Source organism: Aegilops tauschii, chromosome 5, assembly GCF_002575655.3.
Source record: "Aegilops tauschii subsp. strangulata cultivar AL8/78 chromosome 5, Aet v6.0, whole genome shotgun sequence".
Classification (NCBI taxonomy): Eukaryota; Viridiplantae; Streptophyta; class Magnoliopsida; order Poales; family Poaceae; genus Aegilops; species Aegilops tauschii.
In genome coordinates this window covers 41,785,259-41,797,026 of record NC_053039.3, presented here as the reverse complement: position 1 = coordinate 41,797,026, position 11,768 = coordinate 41,785,259, and the positions used below count along the sequence as shown (strand labels likewise).

The 11,768-nt window shown below is 47.6% G+C and overlaps 1 protein-coding gene across 4 annotated transcripts; it reads left to right on the top strand.

Moving 5' to 3' along the window:
* Nucleotides 1–3,030: 3,030 nt before the first annotated feature.
* LOC109735343 (uncharacterized) lies at nt 3,031–6,856 on the top strand. Of its 4 annotated transcripts, none has more exons than XM_073499706.1 (5): nt 3,031–3,597; nt 3,676–3,907; nt 4,289–5,090; nt 6,161–6,273; nt 6,608–6,856. In XM_073499706.1, the coding sequence occupies exons 1-2, from the start codon at nt 3,235–3,237 to the stop codon at nt 3,835–3,837; spliced, it is 525 nt and encodes a 174-aa protein (XP_073355807.1). In that variant the 5' UTR covers nt 3,031–3,234; the 3' UTR covers nt 3,838–3,907; nt 4,289–5,090; nt 6,161–6,273; nt 6,608–6,856. The 4 variants fall into 4 exon arrangements, with proteins under 4 accessions (XP_073355807.1, XP_045084239.1, XP_040244694.1 ...); XM_040388760.3 differs by lacking the exon at nt 3,676–3,907 and having other exon boundaries at nt 3,052–3,597; nt 4,289–4,377; nt 4,965–5,090; XM_073499707.1 differs by lacking the exon at nt 3,676–3,907 and having other exon boundaries at nt 3,052–3,597; nt 4,289–4,377; nt 4,952–5,090.
* Nucleotides 6,857–11,768: the final 4,912 nt, after the last annotated feature.

The following is an 11,768-nucleotide window of genomic DNA, read 5'->3' as shown; positions in this document are numbered from 1 at the left end:
TTTCCTATGCCCAAATAACCATCCTCCACCAAATGCCAGCTCAATCCATTCATTATTTTGAGCCCAGCTTCAACATTTGTATTTATGTCCAGTGTGGCACTTTGCAAAGCAAGTACCACCTAGGCTCCTCCTTTTGAGCTAAAATTTGTGAAGACAGTCTTCTTAGTAATTGATCATCCTCAGCCAAAACTCACGCCCATTAGCCATGTGCATTTCCCGTACCGCTAATCAAACACTTGGCTACTTATTCATGTTTGCGCATCGATCGGTCTCCTCGTGAGAATCTTATGTTGTGATTTTCTTCCTAGCACCTACCTGGGGAGTGCCCAACCCACTAGACATGCCTAGGCCACCCAGAACACATGGCAACGCCACGGTCACGCGGTGACCACGCGGCGGGCATGCGAGTTTACGCGCTCTAGAGTTGGGGCCCTCGGCCACCGTCCAAACCTCGACGTATCGCCACCAAACCATGTATTTATGATTAAATAGGTACTTATGTAACTAGAAATGATTTTTAGAAAAAATAAATAGCAAACTATGAGGCAGCTGCAGTTCAAATTTGACCCGCTTCCTACTGAATCGGCGGGAATTTGTCTTTTTCACCAGAGGTGGATCAAAACTTTTGACACCCAACCATTTTGTCAATTGTGCATTAAATATGGCCTAGTATTTTAGAAAATTGATTTGGTCCAATTTTGCAACAAATATATGGTAGGTCTTTCACAAAAAAACTCATTTCAGGCACTCAGAAAATGGAAAATGAATTTTCCGTGCAAAGAAAATGAAAACTCCCTTAGGCAACATTGTTTGGAATTCCAAGATGCACCCTTGTGCACAATATGAGATCATTTGAACAAACTATGCCATGAATGTGGCCATAAAATTGATCATTTGGCTTGAAAGCAATGAATCTTCACGCATGATATCTCATTTTTGAGAACACTTTTTTAAAATAATCTCCGTATTCCAAGTTTATTATTTTTCCTGGAAACTTGGTCACATATGATGACACAACCCGAAGGTTTTCCAATATTTTTATTTTTTTTGAATTTTTTTGCCCGTTTCAAAATGCGGTCAAAACGGCGGGAATGACCGTTCCTAGCTAGTGGTTGAATCTTGGAATTTTTTGGTTTTTCTCTGATTAAATAGATACTAATGTACCTAGAAATGATTTTTGAAAAAAATAATGAGCAAACTACGATGCAGCCGCAGTTGAAATTTTACCCGCTTCCTACTGAATCGGCGGAAATTTGTCTTTTTCACGAGAGGTGGATCAAAACTTTTTACACCCAACCACTTGGTCAATTGTGCATTAAATATGTCCTAGTATTTTAGAAAATTGATTAGGTCCAATTTTGCAACAAATATATGGTAGGTCCTTCACACAAAAACCTCTTTTCGGGCACTCGAAAAATGGAAAATGAATTTTCCGTGCAAAGAAAATGAAAACTCCCTTAGGAAACATTGTTTGGAATTCCAAGATGCACCATTGTGCACAATATGAGATCATTTGAAAAAACTATGGCATGAATGTGGCCATAAGATTGATCATTTGGCTTGAAAGCCATGAATCTTCACGCATGATAGCTCGTTTCTGAGAACACTTTTTAAAAATAATTGTCGTATTACAAGTTTGTTATTTTTCATGGGAACTTGGCCACATATAATGAAACAATGCGAAGGTTTTCCAATTTTTTGATTTTTTTTGAATTTTTTATGCCCATTTCAAAATGCGATGAAAACGGCGGGAATGACCGTTCCTAGCTAGTGGTTGAATCTTGGAATTTTTTGGTGTTTCTCTGATTAAATAGATACTTATGTACCTAGAAATGATTTTTGGAAAAAATATAGAGCAAACTACAAGGCAGCTGGAGTTCAAATTTGACCCACTTCCAGCTGAATCGGCCGAAATTTGTCTTTTTCACGAGAGGTGGATCAAAACTTTTTACACCCAACCATTTGGTCAATTGTGCATTAAATATGTCCTAGTATTTTATAAAATTGATTTGGTACAATTTTGCAACAAATATATGGTAGGTCCTTCACAAAAAACCTCATTTCGGGCACTCGAGAAATGGAAAATGAATTTTCCGTGCAAAGAAAATGAAAACTCCCTTAGGCAACATTGTTTGAAATTCCAAGATGCACCATTGTGCACAATATGAGATCATTTGAACAAACTATGCCATGAATGCGGCCATAAGATTGATCATTTGGCTTGAAAGTCATGAATCTTCACGCATGATAGCTCATTTCTAAGAACACTTTTTAAAAATAATTGCCGTATTACAAGTTTACTATTTTTCCTGGAAACTTGGTCACATATAATGACACAATGCGAAGGTTTTCCAATTTTTTGATTTTTTTTAATTTTTTATGCCCGTTTCAAAATGCGGTCAAAACGGCGGACTTGACCGTTCCTAGCTAGTGGTTGAATCTTGGAAAACTTTTGATGTTTCTCTGATTAAATAGATACTTATGTTCCTAGAAATGATTTTTGTAAAAAATAAAGAGCAAACTATGAGGCAGCTGCAGTTCAAATTTGACCCGCTTCCTACTGAATCGGCGGAAATTTGTCTTTTTCACCAGAGGTGGATCAAAACCTTTGACATCCAACCATTTGGTCAATTGTGAATTAAATATGGCCTAGTATTTTAGAAAATTGATTTGGTATAATTTTGCAACAAATATATGGTAGGTCCTTTACAAAAAAACCATTTCGAGCACTCGAAAAATAGAAAACGTCTCTTTTGTGCATTGAAAATGAAAACTCCCCATATCAACATTGTTTGTCATCACAAGATACACACAAGTGCACAATATTCATTCATTTTAACAAACTATACGTGGTTAATATGTTGAATGTTTGCCCTAAAAAAGACGATAAAAACTCTAAGAGAAACATAAGCTGAATTCTGATTGGTGGAATCCGTTGTGGCATGGATCGATGACGTGGCAAACATCCGTCCATCCGTCCATCCATACATCCATCCATCCGTCCATCCAACCCACTGCAGCCTCTGTCTTTCTCTCACGCGCGTGAACCCTAGCCGATCCAGATCCCTCCCCGCCCCCACTCCTCTCCCCCGATCCAGATCCTCCGCCGCCGCCAACCTCTCCCCTCGCCTCCGCCGCCCACCTCCCCCCTCGCCGCCGGTCTGCAGCCGTCTGCACCCTCCCCTCCCCTCCACTCATCACAAGACAAGAGAAGAAGAAAGGACGGCTCTCCCGATGCCAGATCCAATCCTCCTCCCTCCCTCCTCGCCCCGGCTCCCTGCTCCCCTCCCCTTCCAGATCGCCGCCACCGCCTCCCTCCTCCTCCCTCGCCCCGGCTCCCTGCTCCGCCTCGACGGGCCGGTGCACCGCCATGACCGCAACGAGCCCAATCCCATCGCCGAATCTCGGAACATCGCCATGGCTCCCTGCTCCGCGGCGGCCGAGGCGGCGCGGGACCTGCGGGACGCGGTGGCGGCCCTCGCCGTGCGCCGTGCCGCCGACGAGGACGCGCTGCGGCGCCGCGCCGTCGCGCTGGACGCCGACGTCCGCCGCCTACAGGGCTCCCTCGCCCCCCTCGACCCCGCCATGCTTGACGAGGTCCGCGCCCCTCCCCCCTCCCTCTCTCCCTCTCCCTCTCTCTCTGCCTGATTCGAAACTCGATCCCCGTCGCCGCAGCCCTCACTCTGGCCAGCTCCCGAGGCAGCACCGTGTCCTCAGGGCGTGCCTTCTCCGCGTAGCCGCTGCCTCGCGCGCGCGCGCGTGCCTAGAGATGCGGGCTCCGCGTGTGTGCGGCATCGGAATCTGCTCCGTGATCCGGCTGAATTCGCTGCTGTATGAAGGTGTGGCGCTTCTAATTGGCCCAGGAGTGCACGGATTTGTGGCGCGCGCATCGAATTGCTGGATGCTGGCAAGTCATTTTTGTGTCGACGCGGTGTGTTGTGTTTGCCGGTTCAATCGCTGCTTCATCTCGACTGAGCAAGTTCTCGAGCTGATAGAGCATATAGTTGGGCTAACACCAACCTTGCAGCGCTTAAGCTCTCTGATTCCCAAGCCCAGAATTCTTCATCTGAAGCTAGAGATTATTACTCCATATGCTAGCCGCACGCATCTTCCAAAGTGCTCCCATGCGTTTATTGTTTTGCTAGTACTTCCATGTATTGTTTCGGCATGTGCACAAATGGTACTCCAGTTTCTTAAATGAGAATCGTCGTTCCAGTTCCTGTTATGTTACAGCTGCTTATCTTACTAATATATATACTATTTGTCTTATGTTCTTGTTTGTATTCAGTTAGTGCCTCCAATGTGGTCGACGGCGAGTGCATCGGGGATTCGGGGTCGTCTTCAAGAAGGACAAGACCAGGGTCTCCAATGGATCAGGCAGTGCTCCACTGCTCCTCTTCTTCCTAACCATTTCCTATCTGCCTGCCGTCACATGCAATGGCTACTTGTCGCCTCTTTCTTAATTAGTACACATGGATCTTAAACCAATTGTATCTGGAATTCAGTTGTAAGAAAGTGTCTAATCTGAAACAAGGCATGGGTGGGAATTCATTTGGGCTAGAGTACACTGCAATATGTTTCTTGTATGCTTTAGCCACTGTTAGATTACAGTACTACTACTAGTCTATATATGCAACTTGTCTACAGTAAAATTATTCGACTTGTTAAAACTGCCACACATAGTACTGCTACTAGTCTATATATGCAACCAGTACCTATGTTTCTCAATATAAAGACGTTTTGGTAGTTTAAATAATGGATGGAGTGATAGTTACAGTATGGTTGAAAATCCACTCGGTTGTGGACTAATAAGAGCCAGCAATACATATACTCTAGTTGTCATGTTGTGCTTGATGTTCCATATTTTGTTGATGCGCTGATTGCTCGTCCCTCCTCCCCTCCCCTCCCCTCATCTGCTTCTTCTTGATTAGATCTGATCTGATCCATGCAGGGGGTTTGTGCAGGCCATCACCATGGTACGCCGAGGTGCTGCGGGTGTCAAGGAAGACGATGGTTCGGTTTAGACAGTGAAGAGAGGATAGCGTGCAGAGGGGGAGGACATCGGTTCTAGCTGCTTAGATTACTCGAGGGTAAAATCATCCAATCTGTCCCAGTTTGACGGCTTGGTCCACTCTAGCGCCATTCCGGCCTCGGTGTCCAGTGATTTAATTCGTGGTTGTATAGTAGCGTCAGCGCTGTGTACTAATGTTTAACACGATGTACATACGGTGTCTTTTTCTTCAGTCACAGAAGTTAGAATAGCATCTTCACTGTAGTCCAACTTGCAACTCAACTAAGCTGCAGCACAGTTTGAATATAGCACATGACACTGATGTAAAAGGTAGCCTTAACACTTTGGCTTGATCCACACAGGATCCTCTTGAGCTGTAGATTCTGACATTAGACACTGACCCTTTAGCTTGTTCATTCATGCTGGTCCACTTAGTTATTCTGTGTCTTCAGTTGCAAAGGTTACAATAACATGTTCTAGTCTTAAAACTCAACTAAACTGCAGTAGCACATGGCACTTGCAGTACAGTTGAGTATAGTACATGACACTGGTGTCAATGAAAGAAAGAGAACAGAAATGGCCCTGCTAGTGTAAAGATTAACATGCAGGCTCGATCCACATGAGGATCCCCTTAAGCTTGAGTGCCTAGCTGTAGATTCCGGCAATGGAGTCCAGCATCAGTCTTGTGATAAGCCGGTTTGTTGTCTCTGTTGGATGGACAGCATCCCAGTACAAGTACTTGCTAGGTTTTACCTGTTCATGCAAATCTTGTTGGGTGTTGCAACACTTAGATTATTTATTAATATAACCCAGCAGCGACGCTTCCATTTTAACACATGTATTAGTGTGCTAAAACTACTAAAGTACCCGCTTCTTCTTACCCAGAGTAGTACATCAGGCTTGTATTAACTTGTATCAATTGTACATCACGCTTCTTACCCAGCACTTTAATTCTCTGGAATGAAACTTTGACAAGCATGCATATATATATATATATGTTCAAATTTTTTGGATTACATGATGGCATTCTATGATTCTGTTAACAACTTAAAGTATATGTATGAATGTGCTTGAGTCCATGATTTATTTTTTTGATTTTTGATTTGACCTCAAGATTATCTTCTTATTTCTCTTGTCCTTCTTGTGCAGCATGATTTGATTCGGTACAAGGGGTTCGTCATGCCAGGCTCCTCTTTTCTGCTGCTTCCATGCAACGGTGGTGGCAGCTGTGTTGTTCGGCATCGGCTACAAAAACAGCCATGGTGAGCTCCTTTCCTTCCTCTGCTCCATTTAGTCACGATCAGTTTATGGAGGTGTTGCTTATTTGGTCAGATTTCCTTACTTGCTTCAGGCATAAGAATAAGCTTATAAGAACAGAATATTGATACTCTGCGAGCTATGAGTAGAATGCTCTATTTTCACGAGTCACCTTTCTTGTATGAACGAGTATCTCATTTTAACTAGCTGGAGAACAAAAAGCATGGTACTAGCTCAATTTGTGTTATCATTCTAAATAACTATCCTTTTCATGAATGGTCTGTTCATAATATATTTTCCCCAGTTTTTTTGATTCTTCTCTACTGATTCATGTAACAGGGCGACCGAGGAAGGCATGTTGTCTGTTTTCTTGAAGGCCGTTCTGTTTGTTCCCAGCCCTAACTACGGTTGTCCAGCTAGTTCGGCATGTTGTTCATATCACTATGGTAGTCCAACGAGTTTGGCATGTTGTGAGTTTGGCATGTTCATGACGGGAGCAGGTGCCAGTTTGTGATTGCTTGTAAAGCTTGTAAATGTAATCTCACGCTAATCTTGCCACAGTAATCTCACGCTAATCTTGCCACGTCACCTCCGTTACTGTTGCTAACCTCGCAGCATTTCGAAACGGAGTCAAATTCAAATTTAAAATTAAATCAAACGATAAAAGTTTTCAAACATCAAAACAAAAATGTTCGGTGGGTGCCAAATAATACACTGGTAATTATTGTGGAGAAAACTCCTTTTTAGAAAATGCCTGAGTATTTTAAAATGGATTAAAAGGTGAAATAAAATAAATAAAAGAAAAAACAAAACAAAAAAAAACAAAACAAAAACAAAAGCCCCCCATTGGACCTGGCCCAACTGGGCCAAACCCCAGCCGCCCGAATGGGCCGGCCCACCCCGCGCCCCCCCTCTCACCTTATCCCTTCAACCCCCACTCTCCACCGACAGCCACCCCCAATCCCCCCCGAAATATCTCCCCTGCCTCCCCCGATCTGGATCGAGGAGGAGGCCGTCGCCGTCGCGCTCGACCCCGCGCCGCCTCGCCCTCGCCGGAGCACGCCCCCGCCGGCTGTCCCCCTTCTCCTCCTCGCCCGTCGTCCCCGTCACCCTCCCCGCGCCTCGCTGCCAGACCCCCTACGGCCACAGTGAGCACCGCCGCGCCTCGCCCCTCCTCTCTCTCCCTCGCCCCCTCTCCTCTCGGTCACCGCCGCCCCGCTCGCGCTCCGGCGCGCCCAGACGCGCCCCCGCCGCGCCTGGCCACGCACCGCGCTCGCCCGCGCGCGCCCCGACCACGCGCCCGCGTCGACCTCGCGCCGCAAGCCCCCCCTTTCCCCCGTGCGCCCCGCGCCCGAGCTCCGGACGGGCTCGCGTCCGCCGCGCTCCTCTCCGTGCCGCCCTGCCCGCGGGCTGTGCCGTCGCCGTCCCGCTCCAGCCACTCCGGCCCCGACGCCCTTCCCTCCTTCGGCGACCCCGCCCGCACGCCCGCAGCCTCGCCTCCGCCGTTCGCCTCTGCTCTGCCCCCGCTGCTCCGCCGCCGCTCCGGTGGCTCGTCGGAGCCCCGCCTCCCCTGGCCCTGGCCGCCGGCGCCGGCGTGCGCCGTGCGCGCCCAGCGCCCCGCCCCGTTGCTCGCCCGTAACCCGCAGTGCCCCCTGGGCCACTGCCAGTGGGCCTCGCCCCCTCTGGGCCACTGCCAGGTGGGCCTCGCCCCACCTGAGCCACTGCCCACTGGGCCCGACCCCCCTGGCCCAATGACAAACGGGCCCCAGCGCCCCAGAACGTTTACAAAAAAATAAATAATAATAATAATAATAAATTAATTAATAAAAATTAATAAATAAATAAATAAAGAAAATAAAAATAAAAATAATTTAATTAATTAACTAAACTAATTAAGTTAATTAATCCTGTTTAAATTAATTAAAGAGTAATTATTTAGCTAAACACTAATTAACCTAAACAGAGAATGACAGGTGGGTCCCACTGGACCCACATGTCAGTTTGACTTAGTCAACCCCTGTTGACTGCTGATGTCAGCATGACATCATGCTGATGTCATAAATCCAAATTTTGAATTAATTTAAATAATTAATTAAATTCCAGAAATTAATAAAATCTTTAGAAAATCATATCTTTTAATCCCTAACTCGGATTAAAACATTTTCAACATGGAAGTTGCTCAGAACGACGAGACGAATCCGAATACGCAGTCCGTTCGTCCACCACACCTCCCTAACCTATCGAACTAGCAACTTTCCCCCTCCGGTCCGTCTGTCCGAAAACGCGAAACATCGGGAATACTTTCCCGGATGTTCCCCCCTTCGCCGGTACCACCTACTGTCGCGTTAGGACACACCTCGCACTGTTCATTGTCATGTCACGCATCGTCATGCTTATGATTGCATTGTATTTACTGTTTCTTCCCCCCTCTTCTCTCCGGTAGACTACGAGACCGACACTGCTGCCCAGTTCGACTACGGAGTCGGCGACCCCTCCTACTTGCCAGAGCAACCAGGCAACCCCCCCCCCCCTTGATCACCAGATATCGCCTATTCTTCTCTATACTGCTTGCATTAGAGTAGTGTAGCATGTTACTGCTTTTCGATATCCTATCCTGATGCATAGCCTATCCTTGCTACTACTGTTGATACCTTTACCTGCAATCCTACATGCTTAGTATAGGATGCTAGATTTCCATCAGTGGCCCTACATTCTTGTCCGTCTGCTGTGCTATACTATCGGGCCGTGATCACCTGGGCGGTGATCACGGGTATATACTTATATACTAAATACATGACACATGTGATGACTAAAGTCGGGTCGACTCGTAGGAGTACCCGCAAGTGGATCTTTGTGGCGGAGCGACAGGGCAGGTTGAGACCGCCTAGGTGAGAGGTGGGCCTGGCCCTGGTCGGCGTTCGCGGATACTTAACACGCTTACCGAGATCTTGGTATTTGATCTGAGTCTGGCCATTTGGTCTATACGCACTAACCATCTACGCGGGAGTAGTTATGGGTATCCCGGCGTCGTGGTATCAGCCGAAGCCTTCTTGACGTCAGTGACTGAGTGGCGCGCGCCGGATTAGACTGGAACGCCACTAGGCTAGGTCTGCTTCCGGCCGCGTACGCAACGTGCAGGTGTGCATAGGGCGATGGGCCCAGACCCCTGCGCGCTTAGGATTAGACCGGCGTGCTGACCGCTCTGTTGTGCTTAGGTGGGGCTGCGACGCGTTGATCTTACGAGGCCGGGCATGACCCAGAAAAGTGTGTCCGGCCAAATGGGATCGAGCGTGTTGGGTTATGTGGTGCACCCCTGCAGGGAAGTTTATCTATTCGAATAACCGTGTCCCTCGGTAAAAGGACGACCCGGAGTTGTACCTTGACCTTATGACAACTAGAACTGGATACTGAATAAAATACACCCTTCCAAGTGCCAGATACAACCCGGTGATCACTCTCTAACAGGGCGACGAGGAGGGGATCGCCGGGTAGGATTATGCTATGCGATGCTACTTGGAGGACTTCAATCTACTCTCTTCTACATGCTGCCAGATGGAGATGTCCAGAAGCGTAGTCTTCGATAGGACTAGCTATCCCCCTTTTATTCTGGCATTCTGCAGTTCAGTCCACTGATATGCCCCTTTACACATATACCCATGCATATGTAGTCTAGCTCCTTGCTTGCGAGTACTTTGGATGAGTACTCACGGTTGCTTCTCTCCCTCTTTTCCCCCTTTTCCTTTCTATCTGGTTGTCGCAACCAGATGTTGGAGTCCAGGAGCCAGACGCCACCGTCGACGAAGACACCTACGACACTGGAGGTGCCTACTACTACGTGCAGCCCGCTGACGATGATCAGGAGTAGTTAGGAGGATCCCAGGCAGGAGGCCTGCGCCTCGTTCGATCTGTATCCCAGTTTGTGCTAGCCTTCTTAAGGCAAACTTGTTTAACTTATGTCTGTACTCAGATATTGTTGCTTCCGCTGGCTCGTCTATGATCAAGCACTTGTATTCGAGCCCTCGAGGCCCCTGGCTTGTATTATGATGCTTGTATGACTTATTTATGTTTTAGAGTTGTGTTGTGATATCTTCCCGTGAGTCCCTGATCTTGATCGTACACATTTGCGTGCATGATTAGTGTACGGTCAAATCGGGGGTGTCACAAGTTGGTATCAGAGCCGACTGCCTGTAGGAATCCCCCTTTCCACACTCCTTGGCCGAAGTCGAGTCTAGACATTACAAAACTTTTACTAACATGGTTGTGTGTCTTACGGGCCCACGTCGCCATTGGGTGGTACTAGGATCTTTTACTCCTCGACCTTTACTCTGGGACTCTGAACTCTCTTCTACTCGGGTTAAACGAATTTACTAACTCTAACACTAGGATCCCGTGACCACATTCACCCCAAAGTTGGATAGGCCATAGTTGTTTCTTAGAGTAGTATTTTGAACAATTCACACACTGTCATTTGACTCCTTTGAAACGTCTTTGCTTTCAGATGGAACCCACGAGGCAGGTCGTTCGCCACACGATGGCCATTGGTGCCTCGGGATCACCTGCCGTGCTAGCTGAGATGATGACCTATCTGGGTTATCGCTGGCACCCTGAGTACACCGTCTACGAGGAGTACCAGGACTTTAACCAGGAGCAGTACCGTGCCATCGTCCACCTCTACTCTCGGGAGTACGACTCCACTACTGTGCTGCACACCGCACATGGTGTTGGTGTGACCATCGATATGGCTGTCCACGATGCTGCCTATGCTGCTCTGACACGTCTTCGTGGAGAGTATCGGGAGTTGGACACCTCCCCTTTTAGGCACATTGCTATCGCATCTGATGTTGGTGCGGAGGGATACTATACTGCTGCCTACTCCACTGTCACCCGAGAGCCCTTCTACCATCAGAACCTGGTTCTGCATGCTGATGGGCTGGATCGAGCTAACCGAGCTCTTCGCCACGAGATGTACACCACCCGTCAGCACCTTTACCGTGCTCTGACGCTGCTGCACCCCTTTGTCCGATCTGGACAGGTACCGCGTACTGCGATCTACCCAGCCAGGACCGTGATGCCCCACGGTGTCGGTTGGCCAGAGGTGGGAGGCTACTCTCCCGCACTTGGTCCTCTTCTGCCACCTGAGCGTCGGGCTCTACATCTGAGTATCCGCGGCCCCCAGTCTGCTGACGTGGAGGGCTATCCGTTGCCTCACTACCAGCTGTCGGGCTACGATTACCTCCACAGTACCTCTTGGGACTGATGTAGTCTTGCTTAGTTAAGTATTAGTTGCAGTCGCCGCGAGCCTGTGTGCCGCCTATGATGTTTTAGTCTATGTACTGAACCCTATGTACTGAACTCTATGCATGACCCCTTTTGTAAGTTATGCCGACTACTATGTAGTAGCTATCGTGCTCCTTCCGTTATGCATGTTTCGTCATGAATGATTCTTGTCTTTGCAAATATTTCTCAATGCTGAACTACCCCTGTTATATATTAGCAGGAT